The 24,646-nt window shown below is 38.0% G+C and overlaps 1 protein-coding gene across 1 annotated transcript in view; it reads left to right on the top strand.

Moving 5' to 3' along the window:
• The window catches only part of ANO2 (anoctamin 2), a 196,498-nt gene that overhangs the window by 136,318 nt on the left and 35,534 nt on the right, over positions 1-24,646 (top strand). Inside the window, exons 16-17 of the mRNA XM_068654424.1 lie at positions 17,777-17,851; positions 23,965-24,166. Coding sequence (XP_068510525.1) covers positions 17,777-17,851; positions 23,965-24,166 — 277 coding nt within the window. The remainder of the gene's footprint in view (positions 1-17,776; positions 17,852-23,964; positions 24,167-24,646) is intronic.

Genomic DNA, 24,646 nt, shown 5'->3' with positions numbered 1-24,646 from the left:
TCTAGTTATCAGTCTTATTTGGGGAAAGAATGCATTATCTTGCATAAAGAGACCAGAGAACAAGTTCCCAAAGTCAGAAGAAATATATTTCCATCATGAAACCATAGCTCACTAATTAAACTGACTCATGTGTGTGTGCGTGCATGTGTGTTCAGTTTGTGGGGCTTACAGGGAATGTTTAGTGCTCATAAACCCTCAAGGTGAGCATCATCTACTTCAGCATCTCTCTTTGGTTCCTGAGGTGTCATGAGCTAGTGAAAAAATATAGAATTAAAGGAGAATTCAGCTCCCTCAGAAGTAAAAGATGGAGGGGATGCTTACTCAGCAAACACAGTCCTTTCAGGAGGAGATGATGTCTGAGGTATCAGACATGCTTTATTTCCTCAGCTGATGCCAGATAAATTTTTGTGAGCTTGCTGAGTTGGATAGACTGTAGCTTGTTAGGCTGATATTGCTAGCTCTGAACTTCAGGGTTACCAAGTTTATATTTAAGAGAAGGAGCTCTGTGGTCTCTGAGCAATCATTTCATTGCTGGAGTAGTGTCTATGTTACAAGACTTTATAGACAGCACTTCTGTTTTTTTGGCCTGATATTGAGTGACAGGATCTGTTAGATCAGGTTGATTCAGAACTTCAGCTTATTTGAAGGCATATTTGTTTGCCTGTAATATCTACAGGTCAGTTTTTCTTGCTTTCTCTGTGTCAAGCACTCAAATTATATATCTGTTAGCTCAGGCGGTCACACTTCCCATATGGAGGCCAAGTGGCAGGGCACTGTTATGTGTTCTACTGACATCATGTGAAGATAGGAATTTATTGGTTAACAGCTCTGTTAGATTGCCCTGACACAGAAAAGGGAACCTAGGTTTGTGAGGTGATGGCTCAACCAGTGTCTCTAGCTCCTTGGCTTCATAGAATTTGAGTAGCCTCCTAGCGCAAAGGAAAGGAAAACAGCTTTGTGATGAAATCTGCAGATGCTTACATATTTGAAGTTGAGAATATTAATAGATCCAGAGGAAAATTCACAACGTCTGTAAACAATACATGAAATAATCCAATACATGTAATTTCTGTTGTTAACAAAAGATTCTAACCTTTGGAGATCTGAAGAAAAATGGGTTGAGGCAGGATTGCATGGGGCAGCCTTTCTCTCTGGCAAACCAAATGGCCTGGGGGAGCCAACCCCAGAAAAGGGGCCCTCAGCCCCCCAGCCCTCGTCTTTCCTCCACGAGGGCATCTTCCAGGCTGCTCCTAGCACAGCTACCTTTGGACCACTCATGTTGGGCATCACGGAGGCTTGCTAAGGTCACAGTGGCCACCGCTGCCCCACCTTTGTCCCAGGCCCTATAAAAGATGCCCCCCTGCCACTGGCCTGCTCAGCTACTCGGTCCTCTGAGAGCCAGCACACGCGGCAGGAAGAAGGCTAGAGAAGGAGCAAGGTGAGCAGCAGCCCTCCTTGATGTGAGGACAGTGAAGAGGTCTGAGGAAGCACCGAAAAGGATGGCAGCTATTGAGAGGAAGATGCGTCGTGGGCAGAGGGAAGGCACTTCTGGCACAAAAGACACCAGTGCCTGTGGGATGTCTGTTGCCCGGCTCACAGACAGGTATCAGCGATACCATTGGCACTGCAGCAATATGGGGCACAGGCCAGCCCCTCAGACATACAGCAGCAGGGGGCCTGGGCCTAACCAGCAGTACAGTGGTGGTCTGGAGCGAAGGCAGGAGTGTGAGGCTGAGAGCCATGGGGAGCAGAGTGGTGCCTGTCAACCAGAATGCAGCGTGGGACCCAGCCACAGCCGTAAAACAGACGGCAGCATTGAATCCATGCCTGCAAATGAACTGGAGAGCAGCATTGGGCCTAAACATGGAACTGGATGACCCCCTGGTTAGGCACCGTGGCCTGAAAATATTCCTGTCGGCAGGCATCCTGTGTGGGCAGTCCCAGGCAAGGACTGGCTTGTCCTCCTGCCTAACACGGTGGAGCCCATGGAGGTGGGTCCACAAGAAGAGGCGGAGGAGCCCACGGAAGTGGATCCACCTCGGCCACATCAAACCTGGGACTACCCTGGCAGGTCTTTGCTCTGTGCTGTCAGAGAACACCAACAGCTTTGCAGCAGGGCCCGGAAAGCTCCCTACTCGTCTTTGCTCAGGCTCCATCCCAAGCATTAGCTTGGAGCCACCAAACACCCAGCAATAAAGACTCTTGCTGATCCTCGGGGGTTGTGTGAGTGCTTCTTTCCCATCCGCCAGCCCTTGTGCAAGAGGTGGCAGCCTTCAGGAAGAGCACAAGAGAGGACCCAGCTCCCCTCGGGCTGCTGCATTGGGGTGGTGGGAGGAGTCCCCAAGGGCCACCATGCACCTTAAACTTCTGTTAAAATAGACCGAGGGGTGAAAATAGTAGTGTGTAAGCAATTATAGGTGGCTAATTTCTTATATTAAGAGTGAGTTTCTATATCTGAGTAATTGGTAACAACAGACATGGAGAAGGCTGAGGTACTCAGCAACTTCTTTGCCTCTGTCTGCACTAGTAGACAGGCTTCCCAAGTCTTACATTTCCCTGAACCCATAAACAGAGGCTGGGGGATCAAAGTCCCACCCACTGTAAGTGAAGAGCACATTTGAGACTACCTGATGAATCTAAACAGGTACAAGTCTGTGGGACCTGATGACGTGAATCCCAGGGTCCTAAGGGAACTGGCTGATGGGGTTGCCAAGCCTCTTTCCATCATATCTGAAAAGACTTGGTGGTAGGGTGATGTCCGTGGTGAGTGGAAAAATGGAAACATCATGCCCCTACTCTTCCACAATTAAAACAAAGAGTTGGACAAAGACCACTACTCTTCAACAGTTAGAACAATTAGGACATATTCCTTCTTAGAAAGAGTGGTCAAACAAAACAAAACAAAACAAACAAAAAAACAATCAACCAAACAACCAAAAAACAAACATTTGATATTTTTTTGAAGAACAAGAAAAATAAATAGAAAAAATTTGGAGTATTTTAATTAAGACCACAAAGGATTACAGAAAAAAAAAAATGAAGGAATTAAGTTCCGAAAAGAGACAAAGAAGACATTTAGTTTCCCCACTCCACTTGAAAATGGGACCAGCTGTACCCTGTGTCACATTTACTAGGTGTTTCTTTAACCTGTTTTTAGAAATCATTAGTGATGAAGATGCCAGTGATGAAGATAGAAAGTTATCCTGGCCCTTACCAATGCCTGTTTGAAGGATTTACTGTTCAAGGGATTTTCTTGATCAATCTGAATCTTCCTGGTATTTTATGGTAATTTATGTCCCCACTTACTTTTTTTTACCCATATAATAAACAGTTAATTAATTTATTTATTTTTGGTTTTAATTTTGATACAAATCTGAATTTGACTCCTGCAATATATTTGTAACAACTGACTGAAACAGAACAAATAGAAAGCATATGTAAAAGTATATAGCCTTGAATTCAAAACTGCAAATAATAGAGAATTCCCCAATATTTATAGTTTTTTTTTTTTTTCCTTCTTCCCTTGTCTCTGCAGGTATATCAGTGAACAATGCATGTTCTAATGAGGGTTAATAAAAAGAAAGCCCTTTGACCTTTGAAAGAGGCTAGACTTGTAGAATGAAGCATCAATGTGAGGTCTCTACACGAGTTCTCTCTCCCCTCATACTGCTTTTCCTTCCATTAAATCATGACTGAAATAAAAGGTCAGAGACTGACTATACTGCATAATGAGATTATTTGAGAAGACTGTTTTGGTACTACTTTGTCTTATTGGGGAACATGACTGTTTTGTGTGTATGTATATGATGAAAATATGAAGCTTCTACATTTCTGTGGATGCGTGTCAGAGATCTAGTTGCCCAAATCACAGGGCATTTAACTCAAAATTCATCAAAAGACAAACCAGCAATGTAGGTGGCCTAGCTGTATCTGTCACCTTCATTTCAGCCACATACCTTATGCTAGTCAGAGGAATGGGATGTGTAATAGAATCCTTTGTATCAGATTTGTGTCAACAGAGGATTCCAAAACAAATCCCTGCAATTTTCTGTTGGACAGACTCTACCTTGAAAATCTTCCAGCAGACTAGTGCAAAGTAGTTGCAGCAAATGAGCAGATCAGTCTGCATATTTCTGGGAACTTTGAGGAAATACTACATTGATGACTTCACACTAAAAGCCATTTTCCAGAAGAACCTCTTTTTTTCATAATTACTGCTGAAATTTGGTGATACCATGGGGCATAAATGCAAAATTGCACATCACAGTAAAGGGGATTCCATTTTAGGATCTTTGGGATGTAGTTAGGACAGTGTCAGGATAGGAAGTGATGTAGGTCAACATTGCCTACGTGGCAATGTTACATTATTCTGTGCTCTGCAGTAGGATCTCTGAGTCTTTTGCACAGGCCAGTGATACCCCAAGATGTAAAAGACATGTCAGACTAAAAATGTAGAAGGTGCATGTATAAAAACACAACTGTGTGAGGCCTGAAAGGACCTCTGCCTCCCTTGTAGCCTTGCCTCTGTTAGGAAGGTGTCTATTTCTCCTGTATATTCCTGTCACTGTTCCTACAGCTTAGCTAAACAATCCAGTTTATGAATAACAGGATTTTATCCACTTTCTGTGACAACACCAAGAGTTCAGAACATCTTCATCTTGGTACGGAAACTTTGAACAAATGTCTGAATGGAAAAGGAATGCCCAAATCACCCTATTATAATCAAGACTCTTTCCAGAGGTCTTGTCAATGGACTCATTTCCAGTCAGCTTAGGGATCCTTTCTTTAGGTCTAGGAATAGCATGGGTAGGGTTAGCTTAGCTCTCTCCTCACCCAATTTGTATTTGTGAACCCATACTTCTCTTGCTCTCTTCCATATGTAAACAACTGCCCTAAATTCAGCCTGGTCCTTTGCTTATGAATGCCATTTAAGCCAATGCATCCTGATTTTTTTTGCATGCCACTTAGTGCTTGGATTAGTCTTACTTAGTCTGTGGATTTAAAGTATGTTGAATTTACTCCCATACGGATTGTGCATGCTTTAAACCATTAAACTTTTCCCTATTTGTAAGTGTAACACTTGTATAAAAGACCACCATTTCTATTCTCTCTAGATTCATTTTCAGGCTGTAACCCATTGCTCCAAAAATTTGTTTAACAACACTTTTTCTCTCCTGAGCATTATTACTGTTTCTAATTATATTCCTAGTTGTATTGGCATTAACTTGTCCTACTCAAATCTCTTTCAGTTTCATGCTTTTATTTGTACTTCTCAAAATCCCAGTATTTAAATTTCCATCCTCTTCATTATTCACAGCATCTCCTAATTTAGTATCATCTTCAAACTCAATTGACATGACTTTCAGAATTATTATTATGTTAAATATAGTACAAACTGTACTGATGTCTGACTAGATACCACATTCCAGTTTCATGCATAGATTGTCACTGCTTCCAACTCTTTCATTTTTCTGGTGTGTGACTCCATTTACACAACAAATTTATTTTGTTGATACACCTGCTTCTTTTTTTGTTAATGATAGTAAAGAATCAGAAAGCACTTTCAAGAGAATCAAATGTTAAACATTGTTTTCCACTTTTTCTAATATTGCCTGCTTGCTTTATATAAAATGGGTCTAAGCAATTTCAAGGCATCTTTCAGTAGATCCACATTTTATTGCCAACTACAAACAAACTATTTTAAAAATGCAAATGAGATGGGATGCTGGTAGGAAGTAGCTTCATAGAGATTTTTGTGTGTTTTCTATGTGTTTTTGACATGTATGTACTACTTGAGAAATACTACCTAGTCCAGTCTATTATATGGATATTTGTCATTTTCCTGCTTGGAAATCAGAAAGTATTTGGAATTAGAGTGCAAGGATCTTTTGCTCTCCATCTAGAAGATTTTCTAACAATCTTGTATGAATTTAGTGGAAAGCAGTTAAGATGTGCTTGTCAGTCAGCATAGGTCTGATTTCTCCACTCCCTTGTTTTGTAAAGAAACAAACAACAACAACAAACAAAACAAAACAAAAACAAAAAAAAAAAAAAAAAAAAAAAGCACACAAAAACAAAACAATTAAAAAAACACATGACCAGGCATTGTGATTTGGTGGTTTGAAACTCCAGCTATGGGTATACTGGGAAGTATTGTACTTCATGAGAAGTGGCAGATGTTTTATAATATTAGAAATGTATACAATTTACAAAAATAACTTTATTGTTGAATTTACATTTTGGAAAATTTAAAATAGATAGCAAAACTGATGGTTCTAATTCCCCGAAGTCACAGTCCTCAAAAGTCTACAGATAATGCTAATAGTACAAGAATGTATATCTCATTACTTTTCCAGATCCATGAATCAATGATTTCTGCCTTTGCCTTCCAGTATTTCATTCTTACTAGTCTATACTCTTCCACCTTGTATAGGGTTTTGGGAGGAGGTTGTATACGTGTTGGAGGACACAGAGATATTCATTACAGATATCATTATTATAGACTTTCTTTAATAGACATATTATAGACTTTCTTTGTAAACAGCCAGCAGAAATCTTCTTAGTCACAGGCTCAAAAGAAGAGCCTCATTGGACTCTGACTCTGGAAGTGCCTCTTTCTACAATGACTGCAGAGATAAAAATTAGTCCCATTATACTGAAGCTAGGCTCTGTGAATGCCTTTTTTCTTTATTCTCCTTCAATCTGTGTAACGCATCTGCTGTCCCTGTTTCCCACCTCCTGGTACTTGCAAATTTTGTGTGCTCACAGCAAGGTGATGTATATATAATATAGAGATAAGTCAAAAACAGAACACTGATAAATTTCACTGTCCATCTTTAAACAGCCAGGTAGAAAGTGCAAGCACAGGTCTCCTGTACATCTGAAATATTTTCATTTTGGAGCAACCTTTGATAGAGATAAAGGTTGCTTTGATCTTGTTCCTCTCCCTATCCTACCAGCTCTCCATTAATTGATTGTTTACACAGAACTGTTCTGTGTACATTGTCCATATATTTATGTGAAAAGTTTGCCTTTATAGATTGTGTTCAAGAGTGAATTGTCAATTTTTATAGCATATTCAAATGTTAGAATATAAACTTCATTAACATTTTACAGATGGTAATAAAAGCTTTAGACTCAGGGAAAGAATCTAGCATAACCACACCCCCTTTTGTTTCCTTTCCTTCTTGAATGTTTCATTGTCAATTTATAATCTTACTGAGGTTTACACCACCTCATTCTGCTGCGCTTGGTGCAATCATTCACAGGTTGTGTAAACTAAATTTGAAATTGCAACCAAAGGAAAATCGTAATGTTTCATGTGCCTTTTTCTCCAAATTGGTGCTGAGATAAATGACTTCACATGGTGTAAGATGATGTAGAATCTCATTTTAAGTGTGCTTTTCTAAAGCCTTGGGATGAGATTTTGCTCTGCTGAAGTCACTGGAAACTTTATGAAACCAACTGAGTTCATGGGAGCAAGAATTTCAGACTTGATCCTTAAATCTGTTCTTATATGCCTCAGGACACTGGCCCAGAGTTGGGCCGGACTAACATATAGAAAGAAAAGACATCTTTCTTTAGAGGTTAGCACTAAATACCTATCATCCAGACCTGAAATCATATGCTGAGTTAAATTTTTGAATTGTGTTCCCCTCTCTTTAAGGGAACTAATACATGCAGTTTTGTGAAGTAACAAGACTATTAAATGTTGCTTAGAGACTCCCACATAAATAATTGTAATTTGAATTTTGCAAATTGCAAAATTGCCAACTGGCTTAGTTCCATAGGGCCCAAGTTAAGCAACTTGTTACAGTGTATAATGGTGATGAATGAGTGATTTTATAGATAAATTTCAGGTAAACTATTATCTGTCTCAGGTGAACAGACTTGCAGTTGCACAAGATAACATCATTTTGAGACCTTTTTTAATTCTAGAGGGAGATACTTCAATTGTTGAGTAGAGAGAGATACCTCAGTTGGGTATCTGGTTGTATGACTCATGCCCTTTAAAAGTACATATACAGAGAAGATACTCCTGTACTTAAAATAATATTACAGAGAGAGGCTGTTTTAAAACCACAGTTGGTATTAAAATGCTAATTACTTATGTAAACTAATACAAAGTTATTTTTATACTGAAAAATTATGCTGGGTAAATTGTTCTAAAATGTGCTGCATTTATTGCTCAAAAACCTTGTCTATCAGATGTTTACAATTTACATGAGAAGGCATGAGCCTGTGATTGAATATTAGAGTACTGGATTTCAGGGTACTAACTGGTTGCAAATCCAATTAATTCCAGGACAAAGTAAAGTAGTGAGTATTGCTGAAAAATGATTTTTTTTTCAAAACCACTCATTTTTTTCACTCTTTGTTTAATGTGCTTGATAAGCCTGTGTCTAGTCAATATCAAAGTAAATTAAATCAACCTAATTATGTAAATTAAGATAGGCACATGTTTGTCTCAGTAACTGTTTTCCTTGACTCTACCTGTAACTGTATTTGTGTAAGTATATTTTAAATCCACGTGTAGCATTTCATTATCTTTGAGATAGTTCAGGAATAAAAGTTAAAAAAAAAGAAAAAAGAAAAAAGAAAAAAGAAAAAAGAAAAAAGAAAAAAGAAAAAAGAAAAAAGAAAAAAGAAAAAAGAAAAAAGAAAAAAAAATAGAGCAGGTGACAGAATATCCTATTGTGCCATGAACTGAATTTGTGGCATTTCACTAACATCTTCCCTACTATGATAGACTTGTGTACCATTGTCAGTCAGTTGTTTTGGAAATCTCACCAGATGTCTAAGTGCATTTGTACATCTGGCCCTTTGCCTTCTCTGGATCAGGCTCACTATGATTTATTAATCATCTTTGAAAAGAATTGATAAACAATGGATATTTATGACTACAGATGTAACCATATTGTTTGTGTAAATTTTCTGGTAATGTTCTGAATGGCTTCAAGTTTACATAAATAGTTCATTCTTGTAAAGCCATATGTAAAACTGTCATCTTTAAAAAAAATAAAAAATGCTGCCAGTTCTCACTCAAACCATATAAAAATATCACAAAATTGATTTTAAACACTGATATGACTGAACACCTTACTGCCATTTACACAATAATGATCACAATATGCTACAATCCACCAGAAACCTTAAGATAACTATCAAAAGCAAAGTGAGTTTCAAATACAGCACAACAAGGAACCATTTTTATTTCTGAATAAACTAAAGTGAGTTAAATTAAACAAGTTTAGCCTTATAAACTTAAATCACAGTGACAGCAGACCTTCAGCCTTTTTTTGAGTATTTTTAAGCAAATGATAAAACTTGAAACACTCCCCTGAAACTACTTCAAGGAGCACTGATTTCTCATCTTTGAAAATAAGGTAGGATTTTCAGTGATGTTGCCATATGGGTATCCAATTCTGAGGTCTTCTAACCCTACATGTCTACATATCCTACAGCTAATAGGTTTCTCCTAGGTACATACAATTGTTGGAGATGGAAAATCAGTAAGATATCTAGTTGGCATGTTGCAGTTTACCCTCATTCCAGAAGAACTATCATGGTTGGTAAAATGGCCACATTCACCATACCTTGGAGTAGAACATTGCTAATATATTTCTTCTGTGAACTGTAGCTCATATTTTAGTTCTAATTTAATGATCAGAGCTAGCTTTTATCCAGGTATTCATTGCATGCATGTGATATAATGTATATAGACATACATACTCACACGCTTATATTTGTGTATATATGTGTGTCTCTCTCTGTCTATACACACTACTTGGTACTTTTGAGAATGTTCAGAAGAAAGTTGTTAAGACCGGTAAGGAATAGGAAGTATTTGGATTAGTTGATCCTTTCTTCCATTCTGTCAGTGCATCTGCAGTGTTAACAGAGAAGAAGCTTGTGTCTTCTTTTCTACCAGGCTTCTTTGTGCTTCATGACTGGAAGTATGATCCTTGCCTATCATGGTATATGTCTGTTCCTTTGGGAGGCATACACATATACATATCTTGAGGCACAGGACCTTGGCTACTCCCACATCCTTTCATAAAATCTGTAATGTGTAAACCACGTGAGTGGCCCATGTCAGGGCAGGTCTGTAGCCTGTGGGAGATTTGTTTCCAAGCACATCGAAGAGGAAGAAACACAGCTGTAGGCTTGACTGATTGATTAAATTCTGACTAAGTGGCCTAAGCTAGCAGAAAAGCCAAGAGGATCCCTAATCACCATCTGTAAGACCCTAGAGCCAAGCCCAAAACTCTGCCAGTAGATACTGGCAAACTTGCAGCTAAATGCCAAGATTGGATGATGAAGATAGGCAAATTCAGCCTGGAAATAAGCCACACATTTTCAACGGCAAGGATAATTAGCATTTGAAATGACCTAGTAAGTGTCGTGACTGACTGTTCTTCACAGAAATGCTCAAGTTATGATTAGAAATTTGCTAAAAAGAAGGTTAATTAAACCACATTTATTAGCCTCATAGCAAAAATTATGCGAAGAAAGTTCTTTGGTTACAAAGGAGACTAAGACTGGATGCTTAATAATAGCTTTGTTTAGTCTTAAATTCCATTAATTTCTACAGAACTGAGTATCAGTACTGAGACTTGCACACTTAGCTCACTCTTCTGCATTGCTACCGCACATAATTTGGGATGTATCCATTAAGACCCACTGAAAGCTATTAGAGTGTTAGTACTATTCTGCATGTTTCAAAGACAGATAAAGTTTTTTAAGGTCTTGAAGTCCTTCAGCTGACTCCAAACAAGTCTTGTCTGTTCATTTTTCTATGTTCAAGACCAACAGAAAACACTACTCAAAACCAGATATCTTTACTGCTAAAATCTCCTTAATTGCTTTTTAGTTTAGAAGAATAGAAAATGATCTTCTCTTCTGTAATGAGCCTTAAAATGAAAGCGTTATGGGATAGATGCAGACTGGGGTAGGCACAGGCATTGGCTTATAGTCAGGGTGGCAACAGTTCTGTGTTTCCTCTCGGAAGTCTGGGAGCCCTAGTACAGGATGGAACAGCCCCATGAAACTGTATAGTTTCCTAGATTACATTGTTGGCCACTGCAAGATTCCAGGAATATTGGTGTGCCTTAATTATGCCTCCTTTTGTGTTATCACCCTGCCATGTACTGTTTTCAAAAACTGCCTGCACTGCACTGGATCTTAGCTTCTTTTAACCTCCAAATAGCTCAGAAGTATCCCTTTTTCCTTGCTGTCACATTATTTATTTATTTATTTTGCCCAAAAGGGATGCTTTACAGGGATGCTTTATTTATGCTTTATTTCAGGAGAACCTTTTTTTTTTTTTTCCTTCCATATCTTGAACATGCGATACACATGTAGTATTTTGGGTGTTACTCATATATTGATGAGGGCCAGATGGGATCCACCTAAGGATACTGAGGGAGCTGTCAGAGTGCTTGCCAAGTCACTTTCCATCATTTATCAGCAGTCCTAGCTATCAGGGAGGTCCCAGTTGACTGGCAGATAACAAATGTGATGTCCATCTACAAGAAGAGCCAGAAAGAAGATACAGAAAACTACAGGCCTGGTCTGACCTTGGTGCTGGGGAAGCTCATGGAGCTGATTATCTTGAGCACCATCACATGTCACACACAGGACAAACAGGTGACCAGGCCCAGTCAGCATGGTTTTACAGAAGGCTGTTTGACTAACCTGATATTCTTCTATGACAAGGTGACACAGTTTGTGGATGAAGAAAAGGCTGTGGATGTTGTCTACCTGGACTTCAGTAAAGCTTTTGATACTGTTTCCCACAGCATTCTCCTGGAGAAACTGACTACTCACAGCTAGGATGGGTGTACACTTTCTGGGTAAAAAACTATCTGTGTGGCTGGGTCTTTGCAGATGACATCAAGTGGTGTACAAGTGTTAATCTGCTTGATCAGGTGACCAAGAAGGCCAACAACATCCTGGTTTGTATCAGAAAGTGTGGCCAGCAGGATGAGGGAAGTGATTGTCCCTCTGTTCTCAGCACCCTAAATACAGTGTTCAGTTTTGGGCCCCTCATTACAATAAGGACACCAGGGTGCTGGAGCGTGTCCATACAAGGACAACAAAACTGGTGAAGGGTCTAGAGAACAAGTCTTATGAGGAGTGGCTGAGAGAGTTGGGGTTGTTTAACCTGGAGAAAACAAGGCCCATGGGAGGCCTGATCGCTCTCTACAACTTCCTCAAGGAGGTTGTAATGAGGTGGAAGATGGTTTCTTCTCCCATGCCAAAAGCAATAGGATAAGTGTAAATGGTCTCAAATTGTGCCAGGGGAGTCTTAGGTTGGATATTAGGAAAAATATTCTTCACTGAAAAGGTTGTGCAGCACTGGAATAGGCTGTCCAGGGAAGTGGTTGAGTTGCCATCCCTGAAGGTGTGTAAAAGATGTGTAGATGTGGTGCTTAGGGACACAGTTTAATGGTATACTTGGCAGTGCTAGGTTAACAGTTGGACATGACGATCTGAGAGGTCTTTTCTAAACTAAATGATCCTATGACTCTAAGAACTGTATTTGATGCCACAGTTCTTATTACTAAATGCTCATTTTGACACTTTTTATTTTTACACAGTTTAAATGTTTTGTTTCTATTAAGAAAAGTGTAGATATAAAAATGGCATTTATTTGTTTGATTCTTCCTGGGTGTACTTAGAGATGAACTTCTGGATTTTGTCATGAGGAATATAATTTTACAGCATTTTACTGTTTCTGGCTGTTCAAGACCTTATGAAGCCAAGAGAGGGGTGTCCTGGATTCTGTTCTTCCTTGAGCATCTTTTACTAAGTTCCACTCAATTACTGCAGCCTTGAGTAAGTCCAGTGAAGTCATTCAGGTTGCCCAGGTGCAATTGAGTGAACAGCCTGAACTGCAAAACTAGAGTTACTAAGCAGGATGCAGAAGAAATAAAGTATGTTGCTTTACTCCCTGAGTGCAGAATGAACTGGCATGGCTGATGGTTAGAAACACCTGTTTTGAGGAGGTGTTTTCTTGTGGGAAAATATAAGTAAATAACTGAAATAGTTATGATCTGAGCAAACTGGCTGTGGTCTGATTCACAGAGAAACATAGAACTATTTTTGCAAAGCTCCTTGGTGTTGTCCAAGTGCAGTATATTTCCAGGCTTCCACAGCTCAGAGGCCCACCTGAGGATGCAGAGCTGCCCATGTTGGATCTTAGCCAACTTAGGTAACTCATAAGAATATAAATCATCCTGCAAAACCTAGATAGTGCTTGAATACAACTGCAAATAGAGCATTGTATTCAAAGTATCTGATGGAAAGATTTTTAAATTTATCTATTGGCTTGTCTTGCTTACCACAGAACCATAATCTGCATTGAAAAGTGTTCTGTCTTCATGTAAATATTTCCCTGCAATAGAGTTTCCCTTGGGTAACGTGCCAGTGTGACATATCTGCCATTGAGATTATTACTTGAGTGATCAGGTTCAAAGTATTATGTCAGCAATTATATGCACCTCTTAAACTGCTCCGAACAGATAACTTGCCTATTTGGATGAGTTTTCATTAATCCTCAGGTAAACTTTTCTGCCTTTGTCTAAAATCCAAGAAATGTTATGTAATTAATGTTATTCACTAGAATGGGATATGTGCTATATCCTATGAGAAATCTACCAATAAATTAAATGTTTAGAATAAAACATAGGTACTAGCTGCAATGTTTAAGTGTAACACTGATTACAGACAAGGTGTTCCTGATAATTCACAGTACAGTCTTTTAACTGCTAGATGGCACTATTGCCAGAGAGTAGAATCAGGTGTAATATAAAATACCAAGTGAATTTACAGAGTTGGATTTGCAAGAGCTATAACAGAAAGTAGTATTCTGCTGCCTACTACATTGATCATCATTCCAGAATTTGGTATTGCTATTTCTGCCCTGCATGCTAAGTAACTCAATATTTTCATCCAGCTTCTTCTTACTTCTCATAATGCCATTATAACTCAGACATGTTCATTTCTCCCTTTGGCTTGGTGCTATAGAGGATGGCAAATTCATGAAAATGTTGTATAAGATTTAGAAAGCACATGCATGAAAGAGAAAGCTGATCAGGTGGAATACTGACCTTCTGTTCCTTCCTTTATCTACTTGCACTTCGTCAAGTACAAGTACATTACACCCACCCTTCTTCCTCATTTCCACCTTTGTGTCCTCTGTTACAAGAAGAGACTGGGAAAACACTTTCAGTGTCTTTCATTCCACTCTGAATGAGAACTCTATTCAATCTGCATTGCCTTGCTCAGTATTCAAAAGCAAATATGATATTCCTTATGCTGTTGCACCAATGTCATAGATGTACTGGGCATAGGTGTCAAAGTGTTGGCAGTGGGGCGCTGCAGAGGTGGCCTCTGAGGAGAAGCCAGGGACTGCCTCTTACTGGACATAGCTGGTTTCAGCCTCTTCCAACACAGCTACAGTAAGAGACAGATGAGGCCATCAGCAAAATTCTTGGCACATCAGAAAGAATGTTTTTAGGAAAGGGTAAAATGCAACAGAGGCAGAGGATAGAGAGTGAATATATATATATATATATATATATATGATAAATAGCTCTGTTAGCACTAAACTGAGAGAAGACAGAAACAGAGGAGGTGCTCCAGCCACTGAAGCAGGTATGATGTTGTAGTATGATATTTCTGGAGCAGGTATGATGTTGTAGTTTGTGGAAAGTACCATGCCACATCAGATAACTGAACTGTGGAAAATACCCTGCTGAAGCAGGTGGCTATTTTCTGAAGGAGTTTCACCCCATGGGATGACCCCACACTGGAGAAGAGAGAGTGTGAGGAGGAAGGAGCAGCAGAGAGGAGCTGTTATGGATGGATCCCATAGTCCCCTTTTCACATCCTCCCTGCACCACTTGGAGAGGCATGTAGAGGAGAAAAGAATGAAGATGATCCTGGGAAGAAGGGCGGAGGGGTGATGTTTTTAGTTTTGTCTGTTTTGCACCATCCAAATCTATTTTAATTGATGATAAATTCAATTAATTTTTCCCAAGTCTACTCTGCTTTGCTGTAATGGTAACCGACAGGTGATCTCCCTGTATTTATCTCAGCCTACAGGCTTTTTCATCTTACTTTCTCCCCCCTTTCTGTTGAGGAGGATGGACAGCGAGCTTATGTCAATCCCCCAAAACAGAAAGGACTATATTCTTCATGTTCAGCAAAGCAGTATATTTGGGACACAATCATACATGTATTCCATTTGGTTATCTCCAGTAATAAATTGAAATGTAATGAGTTAATTATCCTTTTAAATCTTTATTCCAGGAACTTATTTTACTGAACACATCAGGAACAAAGTGCTTTTGGAAACCAGAGATTTATTTAAAACAAGTATTCAGGTGCTAAACCTAGTGTTTCCAAAATGGATGGTGGCGCTAAGTGCCTATACACCTAGCACTTCTCTGAGGACATACAGTCTGATAACTGGAGTTATCAGACCTTAGACAGGTCTAATGTTTGGACCCTTAATTGGGTTAAACCTAATGTCTCTTAATACCTAGAAATGCAGGCTTAGGTACACTTTAACTTCTGATTCTGATCTCGAAAAGTACTTGCCAATCATTTCTGTTTCCCTAGTTTTTCTCCTTCCTTCTTGCATCTATCCAGGTTTGTATTTGTATTCCTTAGGAAAAAAAAAAAAAAAGAAACAAAACAAAACAAAACAAAAAAACACAGGAGGAGCAAATAGGGCAAATAGAGGTTTTGGCTATTTTTTCATAATGGACAACTGCTTCTTAAGGTATTCCAAAAGGCTGAGATATTAACGGGAGTCTTTCAGCATGTGATGTTTTTCTTGACTTGGAAAGTCAGTTGATCTTGTCTGTACCTTGTCTGTTTCAAACTACAGTAAATATCTTACATCACCAGACATACTGAGCAAGGAAAACAAAACAAAAGAAATCAAAACAACCAAGCAAACAAACAAACAAACAAAAAGCTTGAAAACTTTAGCCATTTTGCCACTCATGATTTGGGGAGCACAATTCATGATATGTGAATACTTGAGCTTAATATTATGATTTCTCATCCTCCAACATTCCTACTGTTAGAGAGATTTTTGAATTAGTTTTCTTCAATATTTTTTTTTGGCTCTTCCTGGCCCTTTTGCATAAATCACAATTTTCTCCTTCTACTTCTGTATGGTTATGAAATATATATATATTTTTTTCTTTTAACCATTTTGGCTAACATCAACTCATTTTCCTGTTTTACTTCTCTACTGTTTTTCCCCTAGTGAAATTGTTAGACATATTGTCCCTTAGCCCCAGTCAAAGTATAGTAACTTAGAACTTCACTATGTCCTGTATAACTGCTGAGCGGTAGATGCCAAAATGAAATGAAACACATCTGTGCTTTCACATAAATGCTTTTTAAAGCAACTTTCCGGCTAAATGGTTGACTCCATTAATTCTGTATGTAGTCTTTATGTACTCTATACATTGGGCCAAATTATTGATGCTTCTGCTTGGCGTTGCTATGATCTTGTCCTGCCAGCATCCTCCCAAGGGATACATGCTTAATTTGTCTGACCAGTTGAGATGAGAGGGTGTGGTGAACAACTACTCACTTGCTTGAGGTACCATCAAAATGGTAATGGTTGTGTAGCTAGTCTTCAGCCTAATTCCACATTTCAGTAAACTCCATGAGAAAATCTATGAGCACATTTCTATAATTAGAATATAATACTGTACTATTGGTATTTTGGGAAAGCTGTTTACAGAGGCATAATACTTCTAGATTTTTATTTTTATCTGAGGACAATCACACAGTAGAAATGGTTTATTTGAAACTTTTGACCTGAATTCTAATCCAATATAATTAATTTAAATTCAGAACAACTCTGGGTTAACTCCAGTGTAAATGGAGTCCATGGCATAGCAATGGTCGTTCACAGAGATGCAAACAGCAGCTCGCTCTGAGTCCTTAGTTAATTTGATTATATAAATTTTGTTTAGTTTAAACAAAGTAATGGCTTTTTATTATTTTAAGAACCCTATTTTGAGAGGAAGGAATTGTATTTCTTATATAAATCCATTTTCAAATGTCTTCTTTAGATGTGCACATTGCTAGAGATGGGGTAGGAAGGGTAAAAGCATACTATATTTTACTGATCACAGTTGCTTTAAATTGTTCAGTAAAGAGGACGATGTCATTTGTACATGAAGAAAACAAGGTTGGCAGCAAAAATTACAGAGGAGTTTTGCCTTTGTAATTTTTCTGTTCTATACACCAAGTACCAGGAGAAAGATTGGGATGTCATTGCAAGAATGACCTTAGTGGCCACATTCAGCTAATGTAGCCATTAGACAAAAATCTGTGTTTTATGGTCATAAGCATTATTTTTATGCTTTCTGTTGAGGACTATTCTTCTGAAGTTTTGCAAGAAGGACTTTAAAATGAATGGTTCTATCTTCAAGGCTTAATCCTGATACTATGAAATTTAGAAACACTTAGATACATTTTTTCAAATATTGAAATCATAGTTACTTTTTTTTTTTTAATTATTTTTCAGACATTTTGTTTATAGTCTTATTTACCATCTTACCCTCTCTTTTTCTCACCTTAAAATAGCAGTGTTCTAAATCTTCTCATTATCTTCAGTTCTCTAACAGGAGTACTGGAATTGAGAACATTTTTTTCACTAACAGATCTTACTAACTCTAATATTTCCTCTTGCACACTTCCATAAAATTTGTTACTTTATCTTTGTGTTTTGTCACAGGATGAAAAGGACAAGCTGACTTGGAATGACCGTATACCTGGATATGCAGCAAACTGTGGACTGATTTTATTTATGGTAAAGTAATCCGTATATCTCCAGATTTATTAGGTGTGAGAAATTTTGTGATGAGCTTATTTAATTCAATCATGAATTAATGTTCTCAAAGATGCTAAAAATCTGCAGAAAGCTACAGTAGTATCCTACAGTTCATGAGAAATATGTCTCCTACCAGGAAGACTCATAGAGTTCAAAGTCTATCTCCAACTTTATCCTCTTTTTCCAAAGACTGCTTATGGGAGGACTGTTGGCTAGATGACTTGTTGTAAGAAGAGCATCTTGTTGGTAGATGCCATCTCTCCACAGGACTTGTGCTCCACCCTCCATTATCTGATAAATGGAAGCCCACTCTGTATTTGTTTGCATGAACAGTACTCAGTATGTTCTGTGAGACTGATATTTAGAAGCATTAAGCCTACTGAACAAGTGATGTATAGGTGAAATAAACATACTGTTGTGAAGTATTTGTCCAATACATGTGCAGTGATGGACTATACTGTAGTCATGTAAGACTGTGGCATTCTGGGAACAAGAATAAGGTGTGCAGGTCAGGCTACTATAAAGTGTGGACACCATTCTCCTAGAGAAATTTTTAACAGCAAGCTGCTAGACTTTGTAAGAAGCAACAGGAAAGCCTGCCTAATAAACCTTACATTACTTTGTCAAGGATCCCATTATCCTTCTAGATATAGAAATATATCCTTCTAGATATAGAAATTACTGAATGAAAGCATGTGTTCACATCCAGAGGCAGTATAAAATGGCAGTGAAATGTGTTTGTTTGTACCACATGAACCTATGACCTGAGAAACTTACTCAGGGACTAATTAAGAAATAAATAAATAAATAAATAAATAAATAAATAAATTTGTTGTATTTCTAATTTACTATACTTTGCATATACTGCAACACATATCCTGTGAGTATTTAATTTCTTTTCTTTTTTTTTTATGTTTTATGATCACATTCAAGCCAAATTCATGCTTGCATGTTTATGAATATGTTTATATATGTGTGTGTGTATATAATGTATAAAGGACTAGGGAAGTGATTGTCTCCTGTACTCAGCTCTGGTGAGGCCATACCCTGAATACTGTTTTAATTTTGGGACCCCTTGCTACAAGAAAGATATCAAGGTACTGGACCATGTCCAAGGAAGGGCAACAAAGCCGGTGAAGGGTCTAGAGAACAAGACTTAGAAGGAGTGGTTAGGGAGTTGGGGTTGTTTAACCAGGAAAAAGAGGCCCATGGGAGACCTTGTCGCTCCCTACAGCTACCTCAAAGGTTGTAGTGAGGTGGATGTCAGTCTCTTCTCCCAAGTAACAAGTGAAAGGACAAGAGGAAATAGTGTCAAGTTGTGCCAGGGCAGGTTTACATGTAAGTTTTCTACTGCAGGTGCTTATGTCTTGCTAATGCTCAACATATTCTAGAAAAATAATTGCGGACACCATTACAAAAAGTGAAGGCTAGCAGAGTTTCTCTAGTCACTATCAAGAGCTGAAGAACTAGAGCTCTACATTGCACCTTTATAACACTTTCTGAAATGCTGCAGTAAGCAGGGGCAGAAATACATAGACTATGACTCAGGAAAGCACATTAAACTCGTGCTTAAGGGAGACTTTAACATGGTTAAAGTTGAGAGCACCGCGTAAGCACTCCACCTGCAAAAGAATGACTTGTTAAAGTTAAATCAGGTCTACAAGTATATGCTTAGTTCTAACCTGTATTACCATTTTGCTGGTAACATTTGAACTGGTTTTGAGACTTTAAATCTCAGAACTTGTAACTTTTCAATTTTGATGCTTTTTCTTCTTGTCCTTTTTTTCTTCATTAGCCAAAAAAGGAAAACATTTTACAGAAATATGCATGATGTTCTAATGATTCTAATCCAAATATGTGAAAACCTGCACAAAAATTAAGGCTTATAATAAAATGCAAATGATTTTCAGTTATCTGTGCAGAGAAGAAAAATACCCTGCTTTAAGCAAGGTCCCAGATGATGCCGCTCAGAAGTTCTGCCTAAAAAGCAAATGATTGTTCTGGCCTCAGGAAGACAGCAGTCTCTCAAAATTTTGTAAACACATGCAACTGTATATGAGTGATATACCTAGTATGTATATGAAATATACCTCCCCTACTACACATACATAGTATCATAGAATCATTTAGGTTGGAAAAGACCTCTAAGATCATCTAGTTCAACCTAGCACTGCCATGTCAATCATTAAACCATGTCACTAAGCTCTATATCTACATGTTTTTGGAAGACCTCCAAAGATGGTGATTCAACCACTTCGTTGGACAGCCAATGCTTCACAACCCTTTCAGTGGATAATTTTTTTCTTAATATCCAACCTACATGTAGGAAATTCAAGTCAATTCTTAGTGAGGGAGAGCCAGCTCCACTCTCACAAGTGAAGCTTGCAATCTGCTCTTTAGTGCATGTGACCTTTCTTTTTTTATGTTATATTAGTTAAACAGTGATTGGGAAAAGCCAGACTAGAAGTTTGCTTTCAGCTTGTGCAATAGAATTGCATAAAGGAAAGTAAATATGTCTCATCAATGTCTGTGCTATTATTCACACAGACTAATATTTTTGGCTGTGAGCATTACATCGATATAAATGATGAAATCTTGAGTTTATATATGAGTGTGCACATATATTCCACATAGGCACAGGAGGATCAGGAACACATATGCACATGCACACACACACAAATGTTGCAATTTCCAGTGCTGCAGAAGTGATTGCTTAATGTTTAATACCATCTTTTCTGGGCCAATGGGATATCGCAGATAAATCCATAGGTATTTTTCCTAAAGATGCCCATACTGCAATAGAACAATGTTGTCATGTTCTGCCCCTCTCCCAAATTTACATAGGATTGTTTCCCTGATAATTCTTGAAGCTGCTAGTGGTTAAGGCTTACCTTAAGCTTTTTCTCTTTATTTTTCATTTTGTGCACTCTTAAACTCCCTTTTCAAGCAGAATATCCTTTCAAGCAGAACTGTTTTGTTTTGTTTTGTTTTGTTTTGTTTTGTTTTCCTTTGCTTTTCTCAGCTAGGCATGCTGTTTGTTTCTTTAAAAGGGAAGGTTGAGAAAAAATGATGGGTTTGGTTCTCTTGCCCAATCAATCTCCACTCCTGCTTATATTATTATTTTACATGCTTACAGATACTTTAAAATCTGGTCAGATCTCTTTTATTGTACTCAAAACCTCAGCTGACTGCATTGATTTAAGCAATCTCTTTTGAAAGGATTTTAGAATAGAACTTCACAAATCTTTTTTGTGAATTTGCCCAGTAAGACAGATGGTAGCAGGGTCTCTAGGACAAGATGGCCATAAACAACTTCGGCTTATATGTCATTAGTAATGAAATATGTCACAGTTTATAAACTCTACACTTAGAAGGTGTATGTTGCAGCAAAGATTTCTGAGTATGTGATAAAAATGTTGGTAGCTGATGCAAAAGAGTAGGATGGCATGGAGCCTTTCTTTGTGTTCCTTGTGTTTGGCTCAATCAGAATAAGGAAGAAAACGAATTAGTGTCATGGTAGAAGAGTTCATCCTGTTCTTTCTTTTGAACCCTACTGTCCTATTCCTTCCCACATGGCATAATACTTGACTCTGGAATAGTCCCACTGGGGAGCCAAAGAATTGTTCGGACATTAAATTGTTATCCTACTTGGATGAAGGTATCAGTCTAGCCCACAGGGTTTTATAGCTTCCTTCTCAGATCTAGTATGCTTTCCTGTTTGTCCTCATTCATACCAGGCTCAGTAGGTGACCTTTTCTGCAGCCAATTTTCACATCTGTTTCTAAGCAATTCAGTCTTTGACAGTATAAGTTTAAATATTTGGTGAAGAAGCTGTCTACCATAGTAAGGGATAGAACTGGCCAGATGGAAAACTGACAACTACGACAAAACCCCAAACAGGCACCTGAACGGTGTCTTTCTCATAGGGAATTTGGGCAAGAGATATACTTTCAGGAACGGGATGAATTCTATGAAGATATAGGAACCCCTCCCTCAGTGCCTGTCTGGGGGAGTGAGAGGAATGTTCTCAGTTACTGTGAGGTCCTACAAGTTTCCCTCAATTTTCTTTTGTTGCAGGATGCACAGATAATGAAGGCTCTAAAGGAGTATTTTTCCATCTGTACCTAAGTGTATGTTAAAAAGCATCTAGGCAACTGAGGAGTTCCTGATGCCCTAGTGCTTTTGGAATACCAGAATGATACATGTGATCTTACTTTGCTGGTTTTGCTTGTCCACCAAAAGAGTGAAAATGACAAAAAACAACAACAACAACAACAAAAAAACAACAACAAAAACAACAACAACAACAACAACAACAACAAAAACAGGAGAAAGAGGAAGAAAAAAACAATATTTGGAAAGTGATTAAGAAAAAGTAATCTGTGACCCAAAAAATAAAAAACAAAAATAAAAATGTGACTCCAGAGGTGAAAGGTGGATTAGATTAGTGCCAGGTGATGCTGTTTAGTTTTCTCTCATTACTGGGGAGATTACCTTCAACTGTTGTGAACAAATAGTGGGAAAGTTAAGTAATAGTTCTGATCTTTGGGTCCCTGTACCACTTCTGTCACAGTGAGAGCTGAGCAGATAGTATATTTTGTTTGTATGTTTGGTAGAGATAATGAGAAAAATAGGCAGAAAAAAACAGAAACAGCTTTCTCAACACAACGAAAACTACAAGAGAAAAGGAAATAATACTTTATGCCATTTGAAATGCTTTCATTCAAAGTGTTTCATGTTTTTTTTTTTTTTTTTTTTACACCAGAATTTAAATGAAAAATGTTAGCACAAAGCAAAAACTCACTAGTGATCTACAAAGTGATCTACATTTCATTTAAAATTAATGAAACGTTTCTTTAAAAAGGCTAAACAAGTTATTTTATTTGAGTTAATTTCTTATACAGTTTTCTCACAAAAAGTATTTGTGAATTCTACAAGATATCTCCAGAAGTTTCTCCAAATATATATTTATATTTAATGTGTACAATTTTGCTATCAAAACAAAATATGCCTAGCTTTCTTCTTCAACCTGTAGTATAACTCTGATTCTTGTTCTTCTGCTATAGTACCATTCATAAGACAACCTCCCCCCGTATGCAGAGGTTCGATAAAGCATTGCTGGGTCATTAAAATGAACTGCTAAATTTTGTTAAACCCATGCTGTGAATCTTGGCCCCTAGGCCCACTGAAATAATTACAATGGTCTAATCTTTCACATTTAGGTAGTCTCTTTCATCTGAGGACCTCAAGATGTTTTACTTAAAATAATGAATGCACATTGGAATTCTTGCCAAAGGCAAAAATGGAAGGGAAAAATATACCTGCTCCTTTTTTCCTGCTATGGCTATGAAAATTGGCTACTTTTTATTACTGTTTAATTTAATTAATTAATTAATTTATTTTTAATCAGAACACATAGCCCTATGAAGGTCAAATTCATCTTGTGGGAACACGACCTTTAGTAGCAGGGCTGACTTTTCTCATTTCATGGGCCAAAGCTAGCCCCTGAAACACCTCAGGACATCACTTGATTTCTGGGGCAGAAATGTAAAGTGGAGCTCTCATAACCCATCTTTATCTTAAAACAATAATAGTAAGGAAAACATTTATACACTTGAATTTGTGGCATTAGTTGTACAAAGAGAACTGATATCAGAGAGTAAAGTGGCACTTCTGCAGTGACTACTTCCTTGGCTGCACATACATGTACACCCTTCAGTCCAAGCCATCCGAACCTATTGCCAGGTAAAAGATCTTGAATTTGAACCTGCATTTGAAGCTGAGCTACCTGAGTTTCACCACTACTGCATGGATAATGTGCGAAGCTTTATCTGCAGAGGAAATGCACTTTCTCAGGACTTCTTATGCCAACTCATAACTCTGCTTCCATTTTCTTTATTATGTCCCTGTTAGACAGTTTTGAATTCTCAAATTTTAATTTTATTATCCCCTTGTTATTGTGTTGCTTGAGGAAATAACCACACAGTGTCAAGTCATAGAACAAACCCAACATATACATTAATGCTTTTGTTAAATGCTGGTAGAACAATAGTATCATACTTAAACTAATCATTCTGTACATTTCTTTGCAGATTATGCTGACATTTTCAGCAGTGTTTGGTGTGATCGTTTACCGAATTACTACAGCAGCAGCTTTGTCATTCAGCACAAATGAGACAACCAGGTCAAATGTTCGAGTGACAGTGACCGCAACTGCTGTCATCATCAACCTCGTTGTGATACTTATACTTGATGAAATTTATGGAGCTGTTGCCAAATGGCTGACAGAAATTGGTAAAGCTATCTCACCACATTCCTCATTAGTACATTACATGTATTGACATGAGAGTATTCAAGGAAGTTCTAATAGGAATATTTCCCACTGAAGAGTGCCAGTGAAAATATTCAGGCCTATGGGGTAAGACGTTCAGACATGCCTCTGTAAACTGGGGGTCTAAGCCACAACATGCAATGTGCCACTAATAGGACTAATTAGCCTGGCCATAATGCCATGTTAATGCAGCTGTGCTAATTCCAGGATCTCAGCTGGTATTTCTGCATTGCACTGGCTCTGTGCCAAGATCCACTTATCTAGAGTTAGTTGAGAATTTTTGACCTGGTATGTATTTTGATATATAGTTTTACCTCTAGGAGCTGAAAGTCAGTGGATTGTTACAAAGATGTTGCTGGATCTTGAAAGCAAATTCTTCCCATGCTATTTATCTGCTGTGATTTTTACAAAGTCCCTACCACTCAAAGGGTTTTTCTGCTGTT

The sequence above is a fragment of the Anas acuta genome, chromosome 1 (assembly GCF_963932015.1).
Source record: "Anas acuta chromosome 1, bAnaAcu1.1, whole genome shotgun sequence".
Lineage (NCBI taxonomy): Eukaryota > Metazoa > Chordata > Aves > Anseriformes > Anatidae > Anas > Anas acuta.
This window is presented reverse-complemented; position numbering and strand designations above follow the sequence as displayed.